The sequence below is a fragment of the Lithobates pipiens genome, unplaced genomic scaffold (assembly GCF_037356315.1).
Source record: "Lithobates pipiens isolate NorthernLeopardFrog02 unplaced genomic scaffold, aLitPip1_a1.2 Scaffold_3, whole genome shotgun sequence".
NCBI lineage: Eukaryota > Metazoa > Chordata > Amphibia > Anura > Ranidae > Lithobates > Lithobates pipiens.
The window spans coordinates 124,336,608-124,357,031 of NW_027507790.1; the positions used below are offsets into that span (position 1 = coordinate 124,336,608).

The following is a 20,424-nucleotide window of genomic DNA, read 5'->3' on the forward strand; positions in this document are numbered from 1 at the left end:
TAATAATGCTAGTACTAAAACATTTTTCATAGTAACACATAAGATTCAAGTTTGCTAGGAAACAGATAGAAAGGATTGTCCACAGCATGGTTTTAATGAACCTCAATCCTGCTGAGACATACATTGTATTTTCTGAATTAGGATAACAATGGCGGTGGGATGTTTGCTGGTTATACCATCATGACTGACCAAAGATGGGCCAAATAACCATGCTTGAGGTGATCTCTGTCCATGCCCACATGACTTGGTCCAGGAACTGTCATTATATTTAGCAGATGGTGACAGCAGAATGTAAATATTTTAAGCTCCAATCACAGGTGCCTAATGTGTTTGCTAAACTGTACTTTAGCTTGCACAGATTCAGTTTAACATAACCTTTCCCAGCAGCATATCTTTATACTTTAGGATAAATGAAAGAGATGGCCAAGTTTTCATAGGGTGATGGACTTCCTGTGTGATGGCACCGATTGGTCCAGCACAGTCACATGCTTCTGCATACCCAGAAGTGGGTATTTCCTATGGTTCCTGTTGCTGAACAGAGTGAAGGGGGGGAGCCAAGTAAAGGTAAATAGGTGCTGCTGTGGATAACGGAATTAAAGCATATCGGTTGTATTATCCTAAATAGGCAAAGATCAAGCTTGTGTTAAAGTAGACCACTGAGAGAGGCACATGTGATGTAAGCCTGGCCTCACAGAAGGTCCCGTCACATGTCCTAGGAGGCAGACCTAGAGTTCCAGGAAGTAAAAAGAGATGGATTCAACAACAAAAATGGCTACTATAAGAAGGATGAGGAGTAAGAGAAAAATTAGGTAAGTAAAGAATAAATAGCTTGTAATCTGTAAATATATTCGTTCATAGATTGTAATTTCTAAACATTCCTAAAGGTGCCTTTGTTGTAATTTTTATGATAAGGGTGAAGGTCTTCTTTATGGAGATGAGCCATTTACAAACAACCAGTGATCACATAGTAAAAATCTGCATTTAATCATTTAGTAGGCAGAAGACAAATTATAATGTTGAATTTTTACTTTCCGTCATCCGGGGAATGTTTGTTCCCCACGGACATAGATGTACAATATATGTGTAGGGAGTAACTGGCTTTATGATACTCTAAAATCACATTGAATATAAAACACTCTTGCTACACTTTATTGGCACATAACAAACGTATTACCAAAAACAGGGAGATCCCAACACAGCTGTTCATTACAGCTAAGAAGGATTTAAGAAGCAGCTATTATCAGCTTTGGTGAGGAGGAAAAAAGTGGCTGCTTGCCATAATCTCTTGAAAAGGCTACTTAGGTTGGAGACATTATCTAATCTGTATTTAATGCTAGATACTCGAACACTTGGGTGTGTGGCCTACACAAAGTCCAATAAGCACAATCTATGGAAGTTAGGCTTGCGCACTTAACTAGTATCATCAGGCTAATGCTATAGAATGAAGAATAAACCTTTCAGCAGCAATCATTTATGCTCATGAATGTGAACATTTTGGTTACATCTTCATAGTTTGAGGACACCTTACAATGCTGAAAGCAGTAATAAAAACAAAACGAAAAATGTAATAGATTGCAGCTTACCAATCATTAGATGTGGTGGCTGCATTTTATTTTTTTGTTTTTTTTTTAAGGCTCTTTTCCTCTCTGTTTTCACCCAGTGATCTGGCCAGTAACACACCTCCTGTATTAGAGTGTCCCCACTTTGGATGAAGGAATACAGCAGCACTGTCAGGTTGGGGGTGGGAGGTAGAGGAGTGTTAGATGTACTACCAGATTTTAAAACACAAACAAGGTATTATTCTTCTGGGATAAACGTTTTACAAAAATAAATACAAGCTGATCATTGTAAGCACCTCTGTCAGTGGTAAATTGTATGTCTCATTCCTGTAAACTGATACATCTGGAAGAGATCTTGTTCTTTTGAAAAACAACAAGCTTACTGGATGGATCACCAGATCAAAATATAAGAAAAAAAAGCCTAAGAAAGAAAACAAATGCATCCATCTAACAATTGGTAAGCTGCAATATAATAAATGTTTTCTTTTGGATTTCTACCAGTTTTTTTTTTTAAACACCCCTGTGATTTTTGCACCTAATGCTATACCAAACAGTATTAGTAGTTAACCACTTGCAGACCGGACCATTTTGCTGGTCAAAGACCAGACCACTTTTTGCCATTCAGCACTGCGTCGCTTTAACTGACAATTGCGCGGTTGTGCGACGTGGCTCCCAAACAAAATTGACGTCCTTTTTTTCCCACAAATAGAGCTTTCTTTTGGTGGTATTTGATCACCCCTGCGGTTTTTATTTTTTGCGCTATAAACAAAAATAGAGCGTCAATTTTGCTAAAAACGCATTATTTTTTACTTTTTGTTATAATAAATATCCCCCAAAAATATATATATAAAAAATAAATTTTCCCTCAGTTTAGGCCGATACGTATTCTTCTACATATTTTTGGTAAAAAAAATCGCAATAAGCGATTATTGATTGGTTTGCGCAAAAGTTATAGCGTTTACAAAATAGGGATAGTTTTATTGCATTTTTTTAATAATAATTTATTATTATTTTTTTTTTTACTAGTAATGGCGGCGATCAGCGATTTTTATTGTGACTGCGACATTGTGGGGGACCCATCGGACATTTTTGACACATTTTTGGGACCATTGTCATTTATACAGTAATCACTGCTATATAAATGCAGTGATTCCTGTGTAAATGACACTGGCAGTGAAGGGGTTAACCAGTGGGTGGCAGTGTAAGGGTTAAGTGTTCCTAGGGGTGTGTTACTAACTGTGGGGGGGTTGGGCTTTCATTTAGTGAACACTGATCTCTGCTCCAGTCACATGGAGCAGAGATCAGCGTCACTAGTTGCTAGGCAGAATGGAGAAATGCTGTTTACACGGCATTTCCTCCATTTGGCGCTCCCGGTGGCAGGGCGGCATTGAATATTGGACATACCTGTACGCCAATATGCCTGCCTGTGCCATTCTGTCGACGTACATCGTCGTGCGCTGGTCGGGAAGTGGTTAAAGTGGTTGTAAAGCTGCTATGTTATGTTCATACAATCCCCTCTGTTAGGTAAAAACATGTGTCCCACTGTATATGCTTTATAAAAGATATGCCCATTCCCTACATGCCCTATCTCAGAGCGCCTCCCAGTGCTCACGTGACAGCTTACTCCTCTCCTTTACAGTCTGACAGCTACAGTAGGAGGGGCCGAGAACTCCTGCTGACAGCAGCGGGAGGAGAGAGACGAGCAGTCACGTGAGTGCCAGGAGGCACTTTGAAATGAGATAGAAATCGCCATATTTGTTATACATATACAGTGGCGCACATGTTATCTAACAGAGGGGATTGTATGAACATAACATTTTCAGTTTTATTTAACAGTTTTATAGAAGCAGGAAGGGAAGGGTAGAGGAGCAGAGTGGCACTGGTACAAGCTGACAGGCGGGGGGGGGGGGGGGTAGAGGAGGTCAGAGGAGAGAGTGGATGACGGAGGCACGTAAGCTGACCACTATGTCAGAGCTCAGCAGCCATGATAAACCGTGGTCAGTTTACAGAGGGGAGGGGAGAACCAGGCAGGTTCAGCCAAGTGTTTTAGATGATACAGGGGGTCAAATTACACAGCTTAAGCACACTGTGCTGTTGTTCATGCTTTAAGGGAATAGGATCCTTTTATTTCTAAGGGTTACAAACACTAATGTAATGTCGTTATTAAAAAAAAACATTTTTTTTTTCTTTTAAACTCACTTTGCTGTCCCCTTCGAGCACGCTCACATCTTCAGTGTGGCCATCTGAAGCCCACTGGTATCTCCTTCTGGGATACGGCGTTGACTACCCAGCATACACCTCCCGATCCCCACATGCACACAAACTACAAAGCGTGGCACTCTCATTGTGCATTGACTGCTGGGATTGATGGCACTCATATCCCAGGATCCAATGGGCAGATGGACATGATGTACCTTGCCGCGGCGAGGTGAATTGGAGGATTTACAACACATAAAACTATTTGCACTGCAGGAAAAAGGAAACAAAAAGTCCAAGTAGATATTAGGAAGTGATCACAAAGGCATGGGGAGGGAGTTGATAAAATACAGTAGTTCCTGCACTACTTTTGAAGATTTCGGGTGCAACTTCAATAGACATCTGCCCCCCTCACTTCTGTGTCACAGCATTTAAATGACAGCGGCAGGAGCCAATTGCTCCCACTCTATCAATCTGTCCAGTGAGGAGAGATACAACGGCTTGAGCCGCTGTGCTCATGTACATCGCTGGATCGGATCGGGCTCAGGTAAGATAAAGGGGGGACCATTTCCCAATCATCTCTGTGATGAATGTAAGATTGAAAGCACAGACAGTAAAGGCCAGCACTACAATGTTTCCCAGCAGGATCAAAACTGCTCATAAATGCATCTGTGTCCCTACTGAGAAACCCTGCAATGGACACTTTATCTGCATGTTCATTGAATGAGAAGTACAGTCAAAGCTTGTTTGGCTGTACTTCTCCTGTAAATCACAGTAGTGCAGTTCGTTTTGCACTTCTTGTGACCCATTTTTCTGCAGAGAGCGGGCTGAAGTCCACTGTTTGCTGACATCACAAAGCCGGTCCAGGCTCGGGCGTCATCAGGACCATAGGGTCAGGATCCACCCACATCCCTGGACCGACACCCAGCTCAGCCTCTCAGCAAGCCGCCGCTCCCAACACTCCAGTGAGCGAGGAAGGGGCAGAGCAGAGAGCTGCTGATTGACAGTCACCAGTTCTCTGCTCAGGGAGCTGTGAGAACCGAGCAATCGGTGGTGTTCGATAACTCAGCTCTGTGTTTGAGGCCCATATAGAAGTGATATACTGGAGTATTCTGCAGTGGCAAGAAAAAGTATGTGAAACCTTTGGAATTAAAGTAGTTTACCTTTACAAAAAAAATAAAATGCACATTTTTTTGCAGATAAAAACATGCATTTTTTATTTTTGTTAGAAGCCTATAAATCACTGCACCCACAATCAGCAAATCATGGGTGTAATGCCACAGTCCTGCAGATTGACTGTGTAGCTCCACACAGACAGGCAGTTATGTTCTGACAGGAAGCTTAATGAACTACCTCAACAGCGCCATAGTAGGTCATTGAGAACTACAAGCCAACGGATGACGGTACTTATAGTTTTCACATTCACAGAACACTATTTCCTGCAGCAATTTATCACAAAATGTGATCTGATCCTTATCTAAGTCACAACAATAGACAAACACAATGTGCTTAAGCTGATGAGCATTCACAGTGCTGGTGAAAAAAAGTAAGTGAACCCACAGACTAATTACTTCAATTAGAGCTAATTGGAGTCAGTTCGGGTGTGGTTTACAGCTACCTTGATTGATAAAAGACACTTAGACATTTTAAGATTGCTGTTCTTAAAGCCGAGTTCCAACAACAAATCAACATATATTTTTTAAATTCATATATTTACATCATAATATAGAATAATGACAAGAATTATTCCTATATATTGCGTCACTAAAATCACTATTTTAGATCAAAAATCACCTTATATTTTTCTTTCTTGGCATTTCCCATCTTGCTTGTGGGCATATGAAGCCCACAAGCATAATCTTCCGGGATTCGGTGCTGCTAAATAACCAGCATGCACCGCCCATTCTTGTGCATGTGCAGTATGCACAGCTTGCAGTGCAGGAAAAATATCAGATTGCCATCACAGTGGGCCGCAGCGTCTGAAGTACTTGCCCCTGTTATGATGGCAACGAAGATCCGGATCTCGCAATGATTTGCGGCAGTGAGCCACACTGACTCCTGGGAATTAAACCCAGGACACAGTGCGCCGCAGGATATGACAGAGATATCCGCGGGTGGGAGAAGCTGGAAATATGGAAAAGCTTACAATCATGGTAAGCCTACAGAAAAAAAAAAAGAATGCCCATTGAAGAAAATATGGCCAGTGATATATAGATTGAGATAAAGTTTATAAAGTGGGTGGAACTCCGCTTTAATAAGCAGCAGCTGCTGTGAACCATGCCTCATAAAAAAGGTGGTCTCTGAGGACATAATGTAAAATAAGTCAGAAATATTAGATTTTTTTGTGAAAGTAACAGCTGACAGTACTTGTAGTTCATTTATTCACAGGAAATTGTGAATGACTGACACGACTGTGTGGACGGAGCCCCGCACAGCTGTGCTGTTTTCATAAAAGTGACCGGGTGTGGGAAGAAGATCCCCCACCCCCTCTAACAGAGCAGGGATATGGGAGCATGTTACACCCTAAATATGGGTATAACATACTTCTAAAGGTGAACTTATAATTTTATCTCCAAGGATTCACTTACTTTTTCCTCCAGCATTGTGATTGTTTAATGGGTGTGTTCAATAAAGGCACATTCAATTAGAATTGTTTGTGTGTTATCAGCTTAAAGAAGAACTCCACAGATCTTTCCACACACTTTTCATAGTTCGTTTGGGCCAAGCAGGCCCACACAAACCGTGTCTCTCACTAACATGCGAGGCCGCTCACTGGATGTGCTGTTTAAACTCTATGTAGCTGAGGCTATATACAGCATACCGCACTGGGTTCTGGGTGTCAGACAAGACTTCCTGTCTCATACCAGGAACACAGAAGACTTTACCACAGCATCGCTCATCGGCTTAGAGAAAGCAATATATTCTAGCAATGAATACAAAGCTTTCTATGATTGGCTGAGTCAGAGAGGCAGTCTGATGATGTCACAACCTCTAACTCAGCCAATCAGAGGAAGCTTTGTATTCATTGCTAGAATACATTGCTTGCTCTGAGCAACTGAGCACCGCTGTGATAGACTGTTCTGGGTATGAGACAGGAAGTCTCGGCTCGCACACACAACGCAATGCAGTATGCTATATATAGCCTCAGCAGGGGGTTTGGGGGTCATGTGGTTTTTCACTGGTAATTTGACGGGGCAATGGCTGGTGTTGGCGCTTCGATCATCACGGCACCATGGTTGATATGGTGTCAAGATGATTGAAGTGCATTATTTATATTATTACATTGTAATATAAAATTAAATAGTTCAACTCACCATTATGCAGAATCAGTGAGAGCCCTGAGTGTGTCACTTGCCACTTCGCCTGTCACCAGATGCAGCTTGTCATTGTCATGTCACCTGCCTTTGGATGCAGCTTGTCACTTGCCACCTCACCTGCCACCAGATGGAGCTTGTCACTTGCCACATCACTTGCCACCAGATGCATCTTGTCACTTGTCACATCACCTGCTACCAGATGCAGCTTGTCACTTGTCACATCACCTGCCACCAGATGCAGCTTGTCACTTTTCATTTCACCTGCCACCAGATGCAGCTTGTCAATTGCCACATCGCCTGCCACCAGATGTGGCTTGTCACTTGCACGCCACCTGCCACCAGATGTGGCTTGTCACTTGCACGTCACCTGCCTTCAGATACAGCTTGTCACTTGCCACATTGCTTGCCACCAGATGCAGATTGTCACTTGTCACATTGCCTGCCACCAGATGTAGATTGTCACTTACCACGTCGTCTGCCACCAGATGTGGAATGTCACATGCCACGTCACCTGCCACCAGATGCAGCTTGTTATGTCACCTACCACCAGATGGGAAATGTCACCTGCCACGTTGCTTGCCACCAGGTGAGGATTGTTAATTGTCACGTCACCTGCCACCAGATGCAGCTTGTCACGTCACCTGCCACCAGAGGCAGTTTGTCATGTCACCTGCCACCAGATGCAGATTGTCACTTGCGACATCACCTGCCGCCAGATGCAGCTTACCACATCACCTGCCACTAGATGCAGCTTATCACATCACCTGCCACTAGATACGGATTGTCACGTGCCATTTCACCTGCCACCAGCTGAAGCTTCCCACTGTTGCCTGCCACCAAAAAATACCAGATGCAGCTTGTCACTTTTTAAATATAAAGTCAATTTGGTGGCAGGCAACAGTGACAGCAGAGAAAGAGGCTTCTCTCCCCAGCTTTTCAGCGCATGTGCATTGTCTGGGTCTCAGAGTGAGGGCGGGCAGTGAGAGATGATTTAATTTCTCTGCTGCCAGCAGCTGCACAGTGAGTGATGCAGGGTGATGCAGGGCGAGTGATGAGAAATTATGTCATCTCTCTGCGTTTTGCTTTTTTTATGCTTTCTTTTGGCCAAGTTGTTGGGCAGATTTAAAAAAGTGCAAAATGTGTTAAAAATGCACTACATGCTTTTCTGCATCATTTCCATTGAAGTCTAATGAACCAAAAATGCACTGTTTTGCATGTAAATAAAGGCCCTGACCCTTTCCAAAAATGCAGTGTCTTTAAAAAGCATAGATGTGAATGTGTTCCATAGGAAACCATGTTAAATGGACTGTAGTACGTTTCTATAAAAAGCACATAGGTGGGAACCAGGCCTACAGGCCTAAAGCAAAACGGCTCAGCCCACGCTACATCAGAGAGAAGCAATTGCTCTGTACTGCTCTAAAGATTCCTTGTAACATCTGGCCTCTATTAAGCCTCATACACACGGTCGGACTTTGTGCAAACTTTTCCGTGGACTTTTGTACAAAGGGCGTGGTCCACAAGTTTGTATTGCATACACACGGTCGGACTTTTTGACAACAAACACGAACGTAGTGACATCACAACGTACTGACGCCACTTCAAAAGAGGACGTTCAATGACTCCAGCGCCACCTTTGGTCAACTTCTGTATTGTAGTCTGATCTTTTGCATTGGTTCTGAGCATGCGTGTTTGTACCTTGTACAAAAGTCCGATGCTTTTGCGTACACACAGTCGGACTTTGCTCCATCTGACTTTTGTTGCCAGAAAGTTTGTCCGTTCGCACAGCCAACAAAAGTCCGATGAAAACAGAAAAAGTTTGTCCGATGGAGCGTACACACAGTCGGATGTTGCTCCAAAACAGCTAATTTGCATGCTTGTTGTCAAAAAGTCCGACCGTGTGTACGGGCCTTAAGAAGCAGTAGCCTGCTGATTTATTTGCTCCTAAAACCAGCCTCACAGGGAAGCTTTTAGAAATAAAGTTAAAATGCTTATAGTGAAACTGCTTTGTCTATGCAAGACAAAGCAACATGGTTCACTTACCAGACATCCCCCTTTCTTTCCCATCCATTTGGCTGTTAAAGCGGAGCTCCACCCTAAAGTGGAACTTCCGCTCATCGGAACCCTCCCCCCCTCCGGCGCCACAATTGGCTCCTTTCAGGGGGGAGGGGGATGCAGATACCTCTACAGTACAGGTATTTGCACCCACTTCCGGCATAGATATTTGCAGAATCTGCGGATATTTACGCCACTTCCTGCGGGTCCCCCGCTGTCCGCTGGGAAACACACGGATCCCAGAGACAGCGAGGACCATCCTTATTGCGCAGCGTGACTCGCGCATGCGCAGTAGGGAACTGGGAAGTGAAGCCACAAGGCTCCACTTCCTGATTCCCATACCCAAGATGGAGGCGGCAGCACCCGAGAGATGATCGAGAGATCGGCTTCGGGTGCCGACATCGCGGGCGCGCTGGGCGGGTAAGTGTCCTTATTTTAAAAGTCAGCAGCTGCAGTATTTGTAGCCGCTGACTTAAAAAAAAAAAAAAAAACGGTGGAACTCCCGCTTTAAGAACAAAAATACCCATGTGACATAAGGAGCAAGTCATATGGGCATATACCTCACTCCTCTGGATCATTGGCTGCTTAGACACACTGGAGCATCCTAATGCCACCTACACACGATCAGAATTCTCGCCGGAAAAGCTTTGATGGTTTTCCCGACAGAATTACGCTCAAGCTGTCTTGCCTACACACGATCACACCAAATTCCAATCGTTTAGAATGCGGTGACGTACAACACGTACGACGGGACTAGAAAAAGGAAGTTCAATAGCCAGTAGCCAATAGCTTCTGTCTCGTAGTTGAATCTGAGCATGCGTGATTTTTAGTGTGTCGGATTTGCATACACATGATCGGAATTTCCGATAGAAAGTTCTTCCGTCGGGAAAATTGAGAACATGCTACCAGTTTTTGGCTGGTGGAAATTCGGACAGCTAAATTCCGATGGAGCATACACACGGTCGCATTTTCCAATGAAAAGCTCTCATTGGCCTTTTTCTGGCCAGAATTCCGATCGCGTGTACGCGGCATTAGCCCTAGGTAGGCTCTGAGTTATGTAATAGCAGCTTGCAATCCAACTCCAGCTTGCTTTAAAAGGATCAGTACAAGTTGTACTATCTTCTCTCTGCCAAGCCAATGTTTTGGGGTTTTTTTCTTAGTATTTATGGGGACCACTAGGAATGCAGGATAAATCAGACATGTGCTTAAAGTGGTTGTAAACCCTTACAAACCACTTTGACCTACAGGTAAGCCTAGATTAAGGCTTACCTGTAGGTCCAAGCAATATCTCCTAAACCTATATGGTTTAGGAGATATTTGCCCGAAAACGGGCACCGCTGTCTACGGCGCATGCGCCGTAGACAGCGGCGCGCAGGCGCACTGAACGCGGCAGTTCCAAGAATGGAGCTGCCGCATTTATCGACTCCCGTGCGCATGCGCGGGAGTGACGTCATCGCGGCTTCGCCGAATGACAGCGCGCGGAGCTGCGAGACGCCACCAGCAAGATGGATGTGGCAGACTACAGGGGACAGCGGCGACTTTGCTGGCTCCTGTGTCAGGTAAGTGACACATAATGGGCTACTATGCGATGCATAGTAGTCCATTATGCTTTACCTTTGCAGGGAAAAAAAGAGGAAGTAAACTCATCAGGGTTTTCTTCCTCTTTAAAACCCATAAGCCTATGGTGAACTGTCAATAGGCTTCACACAATGACCAGAAAAGCTGACACAATCCAGCCTCCTATAGATCTGATCCGAAAGGCACATCAACATACTAGATATTCTGCACATTAAAACCTGCACATGCAGCCCCTGAAATGATCTGCGCACCACAATGCTTGAAAATTTTTTTTTTAAAGTGTACCACAATATACAAATGGTTCACATCTCTGTCGTGGTGTGTGCGCTATAGTGCAGGTGATTTCTTTTTTTTTTTTACAATAATGCAATGGTTCCTATACTGTTGGCTAAGGGCATCTGACATACTGTATATCTGTGCATTAACCACTTAAGGACAAGCCTTTTTTTTAGATTTGTTGTTTACAAGTTAAAAACGTTTTTTTTGCTAGAAGATTACTTAGAACCCCCAAACATTATACATTTTTTTCTAACACCCTAGAGAATAAAATGCGATTGTTGCAATACTTTCTGTCACACCGTATTTGCGCAGCAGCCTTTTAAAAAAAAATAAAAACATTTTTGATTGAAAAATAAGACAACAGTAAAGTTAGCCCATTTTTTTTTAATATTGTGAAAGATAATGTTATACCGAGTAAATTGATACCCAACATGTCACGCTTCAAAATTGCGCCCGCTCGTGGAATGGTGACAAACATTTACATATAAAAATCTCCATAGGTGATGTTTAATAAATTCTACAGGTTGCATGTTTTGAGTTACAGAGGAGGTCTAGGGCTAGAATTATTGCTCTCACTCTACCGATCACGGTGATACCTCACATGTCTGGTTTGAACACCGTTTTTATACGTGGGCGCTACTCACGTATTTTTTTTCTTATTTATTTTACCTTTTATTTTTTATTTTTACACTGTTCTTTAAAAAAAAAAATTCTGTCACTTTTATTCCTATTACAAGGAATGTAAACATCCCTTGTAATAGAAAAAAAGCATGACAGGACCTCTTAAATATGAAATCTGGGATCTCTCGGGGCTACTATACACCACGGAGATCGGAGACCCCGGACGATATAAACACCACCCTACTATAAACGCGGCACTGCAGGCTTGGGCTTACCTACGCAAACACCAGCACGACAACACCGACCTTAAGCATCTCCCTATCCCCCTCTCGGCCCTGTCCTTCCTTACTCCTGACTTACAAGTGACACACTGGGCAGACTATGGACTCTGTTTTCTACACCATCTACTATCGCAGGGTGACATACGGTCGTTTGAAAACTTGAGGGCCACTCAAGGCATCCCTAAAACAGAATTTCTGACGTATGCCAGATTGACGAGCATGATCCCTAACGATCGTACACAGTATTTCAGCCTCCCGGAACGTATTTGGGAGCTATGGCAGCCAGCCTCAGCACAAAAGAAAGGTATTACGGCCATATATAATCTCCTTCACGGTAAATTGCATTTTGAGATGTACAAACAGCTAACTAAGTGGGCAGAGGATTTAAATATCACTATATCCCCAGACCAATGGGTCAGAGCAATTAGGAGCAATTACAATTCCACTCGTTGTTCAAATTTTAGAGAAGGCGCACATAAGATATGATTTAGATGGTACAGGACACCTTACATAATAGCGAAATATGCAGGAGAGGAGATGAACGTGTGCTGGAGAGGATGTGGCCAGGTGGGAAACCTGACACATGTTTTGGTTTTGTATATCTTTACGAAGTTTTTGGGGGGAAATAGGTAAGGTAATAGCTAAGATCACAGGAATCTTAAACCCCCTCAGAGTGGAACAAGCTCTTCTAGGCGTGGAGTTAGATATATATCCCCCCACAGAGCTCACGTTAGTGACACATATTTTATTCGCGGCTCGGCTGACTATCACGCGAAAATGGAAATCTACTGCTTCCCCTTTATTGTCAGAAGTAATGGCTTTAGTTGACCACTCGTTTGAATATGAAAGAACGATAGCATATCAGGAAAATAGAATACAATCCTTTCTTCGGAAATGGGCCTTATGGGACAAGTATAGAAGACGTCCTTAGATATACTTGCCAGAACAGTTATGACTTGTTTGAATTGCTGCAAATCTCTCATTCCAACGTCGATGATGTCTAGACGATTATTAAAATACTCGATCATTAATGTATAATGTATGTACAGGTCAAGGAATTACATGTACTTTCGGTTAATTTACTTTCATGATACAGCATGTATCTTTTGATTGTTATTCTGTGAAACTTTCAATAAAAAGATTGTTAAAAAAAAAAAAAATGAAATGTGGAGTCAAAAAGACCTCAGATCTCATATTTACACAAAAATGCAATAAAAAAATAAAAATAAAATCGTCATTTAAACACACAAAAAAAGTTCCTTTAAGCGCTATGGGCAGAAGTTACGTTTTGACATCGCTTCTGCCCTGCAATGGTATGGAGATGGGTGGAGGCCATCTTCCCCTCACTCGTCTCCATACCCAGCATGTGAAAGGATCCGATCGCCTCGGCCGCTGCCGACGGCTCTGGTAGGCGGCAGAGGGCACCGGAGCGCACGGAGGGGGACCTCTCCCGCCGCCAATAAAAGTGATCTTGTGGTGAACTCGCCACAGAGACCACTTTTATCTGAAAGCAGACCGCTGGCCGAAGAAGATACCTGGGTTATGGCAGCTAGCTGCTGCCATAACAATGGTATTCCTCTTCAAATTTAGGACGTATATCGGCGTGCGGCGGTCTGTAATTGGTTAATGTGCATTGCAGGCAAACCGCTACACTAAATCCGGCCCTTTGCTTGCCTTTATGCGGCCCTTGGGGCTCTATTCCTCCCATTGATTTAAGGCGTTATTTCCTCCTACTGACACCAATATTGGTAACAGTAAGGCATAATTTCTCTAATAATTTCTCTCAATGATGACAACAGTGGAGCCCTATTCCTTTCACTGACACCAATGATGGGCCATACTTCCTTCCACTAATAAAAATTGTAGCGGTCATAACCCTTTGTAAGGCGGCCTTGTCTTATTGGGCTTACCGGTTACCTCCGCTTGGCTTGTTCTTCCACGTCTAGGGGTTCCCAGGGTTGATTCCCAACAACTTGGACGCTGCCACCAATAAAGTCCCTTTTGAAAGGTTTTATTTTAAAGGGGTAACATCCAACAACACAGTCTCATATAGGAACAGAGGGCAAGGGTCAAGAACTCAGGCACCTTGAACTGCAGACGTAACAAAGTCATACCACCCAGAGAGTAGCCACTCGCAGCTGGGCGATTCAAGGCTGAACAAATCTCTAGCCAGAGATTATGGAAGTCAGCACTTTGATTTAGAACTTGTAAAATCTCTGCCCTTGAACAAGTTATAACTGAACGTGAACAGGAACCTTTTTCCTCAGTACCTGGAATGTTTTCTATCTCCTTGATAGTACTGGAAAAAGCGTGGATTAGTCACTGTCTTTCCCAACTCAGTAACCAGGCACTTCTCAGGATGCCAGCTTGTTGGCCCTCCTCCGAAGAGTCCTCCCCTGGTCACTTTCACGAGCTGTGGTGCCCCTCCAAGCCGAGAGCACACCTGGACACCTTGAATCCTCCCTCCGTTACTGCGCCTCGGACCAGCTGGTTCTGAGACTCAGGAACAGACGGATCCCTACCCCAGACCAGACGTGTCTATAGGGGGTAACTAACAGAAGCATATTGCGGGATGTCGAACACCCTGTGACCAGGACCCCTCGCGGGGCAACCCCGGTCCAGAGAACAAGAACAGACCACTCGGGCCTCACGAACTCCTACTGAACACGTGACCTCAACATCTTAAGTACCCCCTCCCAGACTCCTCAGCAGGGCCCGGCACACCCACTGATTGGTTCAGAGAAGGCTGATACCCAAAACGTCCAACCAGGCCTGGTTCTGGCTTGTCATGTGCACCTCACTGTACACATGACCAAGCAAAACTTCTAACACAGCCCAGCCAAACTGATGTCAACGTTAACCTACATAATTAACCCTCAGAAGCCCACTACTCTTCTGAGGCAAAAACAAAATTTACACATAAATGACACTTTCTCCAAAATGTCATCCACTACAAAATGTTGGGACACTATTCCTCTCACTGACATCAAAGATGGAGCACTATACCTCCCACTAATACAAACAATAGGGGACTATTCCTGCCACTGACCCCCAATGATGGGGCAGCATTCCTGCCACTGACACCTGCGTTAAAGCATTATTTCTTCCACCGACACCAAAGATGGGACACTACTCTTCCCACTAATACCAATGATGGGGCACTCTTTCTTCCACTGATACCAATGAAGGAGCACTATTCCTCCTTCTATTCCTCCACTATTCCTCCGAAAACAGGCGCAAAGTCATCTTTTTCCTCCTGCTGAGCCAGAGGCATATTCTACTCCAACTGGTCCTCCTGAAGCCTGAAGGATAGGAAACTGGCCCTTTGTTTAAAAAGTTTGGTGATCCCTACTATAACATTGTGTGTTGCAGTGCCAAATATTGTAAAAGGCATGGTATGCATCTCACATATATCTGTGCACTGCAGGCAAACCACTACAGTAAATGTACTAAATGCACCTTAAATTACTGTACATGGGGGCTGTTTTTTTTCTCTAATAAAGTTGTGTAACCTTCTTGTTCCAAACCTGTGATTTAACAGTAAAGAAACAGAAAAGGCTAATGATATCTCTCCCCATACTCTTTCCCCCTGTTAGCAAGTAATGTGTCAATAAATGTACAGTCTAGAACACCAGGGCATCACAATGCTCAATTGCTCATATGTAAAATATCTGAGTTATGGTGTTCTGCCTTGAAAAAAAAAAAATGGTACAAATACATTATATCATGCCTTAAAGGGTGTTACAAGCTGCACCTTAAGGCATTGAAATGTAGGTATTAATCTAGTGCATTGTGTGAATAGGCCCTAGTATTGAGATGAGAGAGGCAAGAATGACAATGTAACTTGCAAACAATATGGAGGCTCCTAGGACTGTGGTTGGCCCCATATGCAATAATTTAATTTAAGGAGCATGGGTAGTTGTGGAAGAGTTTATTTCCAATGGGGTCACCTGCTACAAAAGCATATGTCAAAGCAAATAAAAAAAAAACATATACAGTACATCTCAGCAATACATTTACATTTCCCCAAGAATGATAGATGTTTTGCACTTATCAACCAGATATAACGAAATCCCTCCGATGGCATATCGATCCAAAGGGTGCAAATTAGAGAAGCTCATTGTGAGGGTTTATATGCATGCATTTTATTACTGACATGTACCACCAACAAATTATTTATATATATATATATATATATATATATATATATATATATATATATATGAGGGCCAGTATGGTGGCCTGTAATTATGGGAGGAGCCCGGAGGGTATTTAACCAGACCACCCACAATGGTCAGTGTCGGTTCCTGTGCGCGGTATTTCGTCACTAGGCCGACTTTCACAACTCACTATGTATTCGTGAGTGCGTATTTCACAATCGCTATCCCGTTCCAAGCTTTCCTCGACCGCCACGCATCGCCGTCGCAGGTAGGACTATGTTGTTACCTTTCTACTCAAAGTATCGAATCGCTTCGTTATCATGTTTTCTTTCGCTAAATGTCGCACTTATGGCTCCGAAGCCCTGTCTATGCCTTTCATGTATATCGTTCTTTCTACCTGACGCGAGTCATGCGAGTCATTCGAGCCAGTCGCAACCCCTACACCACTCACGAAAAATTCACCTCACCTTGACTGACCCCCTACACCACTTACTGGATAGCATATATTCACCAAACAGCCGATTCGAATCTAGTCACAAACCTCGTTTCTACGGTTCGGATCCTTGGCAGTCACAAGCCCCCTCAAATCACCATCAAAATTCAGTCAATCCGAACCCAACCATGTCATCGACGATATGGTTCGGACCCAACATACGAGCCCCGAAATCACTTCGCATTTACTGAGGATTCGAGTCTAGTCGCAGCATCAGCGCTACGATTCGAGTCTAGTCGCAGCATCAGCGCTACGATTCGAGTCCTCACTAAGCAAAAACCTTAACAACCAAACCGAACCCTATCGCATCACCGACTCAAACGGGTTGAATCTTTCACAGACTATTCTACCGGGGTTCGCATCCCAGCCCGGTTCCTACTAGTCACATCGTAAAGTTTCAGCAGTACCTTTGTTTCACTTTCTCAAGTCTATCCATGCATGTTCATTTACAAATCCCTCCACCAATTCATTCAGTTGCGCACGGTCAATCCTACATAATCATTTTCTCTGCTTTTCTTTCACCATTTAACAAGATCATGTTCTTGCAATTGCTGCAGGTCTTTTTGCATTTGGCTAAAAAAACGGCCAATGTCTCCAGTAGCAACATGGCTACTCATACGTTTTCTCTATCCCTTTTCCCCCTTTCAGGTCAGTAAGATTGCCAACTGGTCCATCCTACAACAGGCTCGGAGCATCCTTTTCCCAGGTAAATTCTTCACCAGGGGTCAGCTACGGCCTCAAAACAGCTCTTGCAATCCACCTTTCACAAATTATTTCCATGTCACCCCACTACAGGTTCTTGGTCAAACCCAGTCCTCGACCCCAACAGAGACTTCATCACTAGGGCTTCAAGGCAGGTGCTTAGTTAGAAGAAATTAATGAGTAAATAAATAAATTAACCCACATTTTTTCCTTTCTCTCATACACACTCTCACGACATATTTTACTTCACATACATAATTTGATTTGTTCCCGAGGCATTAGCAACTGTCACATACTTCTATGCATCTCACTTTGTTTTCGAAGTACAAGCCTTCACTATGCAGACAAGGTCGCTTAATCTCCATTTTTGCTGGCAGTGCAAGCATTTAGCAGACCGAACACATGTCAATTAACTACAGATTGCGACATTCCTACTTAAAATACCAGACTTCAGCTACCCTCCCCAGTCCACCTTGGGGGCTCTGGTTCACTAGTCTGTGCCGAGCACAGACGGACACCAGAGCTATCGGTTACCTAGCCAGTCACCTCCTGGCTCACCTCGGTTGTCACGCATTCTTTTGAGTTTTCTAAAGTCACACTCAACAGCGCTCAAGCGCAAACCATCTGTCACTATGGCTGTCGCTCATTGTCCTTTCCTGTTCTTCCTACTACCTACCACCTATCTCCTCAAAATGCTTCGGTCCCCTCCTATATCCCCAGACTTTCCTTAAAATATATGCATTTCCCCTCTTATTTTTAGCAGACGCCATGTCACTGGCCGGCAGCAATGTTCCTACCCCCGTCCCATCATCACCCAGGGCGGGCTCAGCAAACGATGACATGCAGTCCTACAGAGCCTGGACCACCCCCAAACTCACAGCAGAGCTTCGGTGTAGGAATGTTCCCTACCCTGTCACAGCGAGGAAAGCTGAACTTTTTAAACTACTATTCCCACCTTCTCTGCTAGCCCCACTAGACACTCAGGTGTCCCTGCAGTCAATTGCTTCAGCAGTTACTCAGCTGCACTCCTTGGTGTCTTCACCCTTAACAACAGTCTCCGACGTTAGAGACAAGAGTGGGGACTCTGGAGGTACGGCAAGTGGTCCCCTTACCACCTTCAGTCGCCACCGCCACCCCCGTGCCAGCACTGGTACGCCCCAGAGCAGCTCCACCGTCTTCCCTGCACATCTCGTCCCAGCAGGCATAAGGAAGGACATCTTCGATGGCCAGGACGTGAATTTGGCATTCCTCCTTATTTCAATATATGACGCGGCGGAAAACAAAGCCTATTCATGGGGAGACGTCTCTGTCATCCTAAAAGCAAAAGACCAAAGGCTTGCACACAAACTCACAGTCACTGAGTTCGTGCTCACCTTCGGCATGTTCAGAGACATAATATGCTCCCTCAACCCCAACAGGAGGGAAGAACTAGATCTGAATTTACACGCAATGACGGATCTAGGCTATAGGTATGGAGGCAGTTCGTTTTACAGCTACAACCGCTCCTTCTCAGCCAAAGCAGCAGTTAGGCTTAGCCAGTTCCAGGTGACTACCGACTGGAGCACAGTCGATACAGAACTATTCTGTCGCCATTTCGTTGGCCTACGCTCCCCACTCTGCACAAACTGCCATCTGCCACCCACACAGCTAACTGGTGTTCGGACAGCGAGGGCAGACGCCCCCCGAACTTCTCCTCCTTCCCGAATATAGCTCAGAGTTCAGGAGCAACTACACAGCGCTCCCAGGAGGATAAGTTAGGATGACCCATTCAAGCACTAGGTGGGGCACAAATTTGCAACAACTTCAACTTCGGGGGTTGCAATTTCCCTCAATGCAGACTCCTCCATATCTGCCTCACTTGCCACAAAGCTCACCCCAGACATGCCTGTGGGATCAAAAAACTCAACCCTGCATGACTTCGCCGTATACACATTGGATGGCTGCATTTCTATATTTCTTCACATCCGTCACCAGCACTGGCAGCCTTCCTAGTGCAAGAGTTTACCATAGGCTTTCACATGATCGGCCCCTTCTCACACCCACCTTTCTCAGTTTGGAGAGTCAGCCCTATCGGGCTCGTTAAGGGCAAGTTTTGTAATAAATTTTGTTTAGTCTATGATTTGTCTGCACCTCATTTTTCTCAGTTTCCCAGTTTAAATTCCCTCATACCCTCAAAGGAATTCTCCCTTAAGTATTCGTCAGTAGACCTTGCTATCCAAACCATCCTCAGCATAGGAGCTGGCGCCTGGCTATCCAAGGCAGACATTGCGGACGCTTTTAAGTCGCTATCAATTCAACCATACCTATGGCGATGGCACGAAGTCAAATGAAAAGGTCAGTACTATTTCGCCACAAAGTTAACTTTCAGCTCCAAAAGCAGTCTTTGGCTCTTCGACACGTTTGCCCAGTGCCTGTCCTGGATCCTTTCACACCACGTGTCCTGTCAGAAAGTAATCCACTACTTGAACGACTTTCTGCTTATTGAGAAACCTAGCGAATCCCCAGTAGATCTAAAGAGCCTTAGGGAGGTTTTTTCCAAACTCAATGTACCCATAGCAGAGAAGAAGGTGGAAGGCCCTGCACAACGCATCACCCTCTTGGGTATCATACTCGATACTCAAGCCATGCAGGCTAGCTTACCTCTCGACAAATTAACCCGCATCAGGACGGTTATTCATACATTTACAGTTACCCAAGGGTGCACTAAGAGGCAAGTTCAGTCGTTGCTCGGGATGCTCAACTTTGCCGTAAGGATCATCCTCCAGGATGGTTCCTTCATCTCCCGCCTCTTGGTATTTCTTTCCCAAGTTCAAGACCCTGAACAGATCTTTAGATTACACCCAGCAGCGATAGCCGATCTCACCATGTGGGACGATTTCCTAGCAAATTGGAATGGCATTTCGATGTTCATCCCATCAGCATCTCCCTCTTCACCCCAGATAATCACAGATGCCGCAGCCTCCACAGGTTTTGCAGCAATTTTTGGCCATCACTGGTTCACAGGCCCATGGCCGCCATAAATTCTTTTGATCCCTGGGTTCAGTCAATCCTCCTCATTATTCGAGCTATACCCCATAGTTGCTGCAGCGCAAGTCTGGGGCAGTAGCTGGGCAGGACAAACAGTCACTGTCGCTACAGACAACCAAGCCACAGCCAGCATCATAAACAAAGGCCTCTCCAAGTCAT

At 44.4% G+C, this 20,424-nt stretch overlaps 1 protein-coding gene across 3 annotated transcripts in view; it reads left to right on the plus strand.

Annotated features, from left to right (window-relative positions):
• The first annotated feature begins 498 nt into the window (after positions 1 to 498).
• Positions 499 to 20,424, plus strand: part of LOC143939995 (uncharacterized) — a 37,340-nt gene continuing 17,414 nt past the window's right edge. The window contains exons 1-2 of one of the 3 annotated variants that reach the window (XM_077461074.1): positions 571 to 809; positions 17,185 to 17,242. In XM_077461074.1, coding sequence (XP_077317200.1) covers positions 751 to 809; positions 17,185 to 17,242 — 117 coding nt within the window. In that variant the 5' untranslated portion in view covers positions 571 to 750. The other 2 variants (XR_013263789.1, XR_013263788.1) reach the window with 2 other exon arrangements.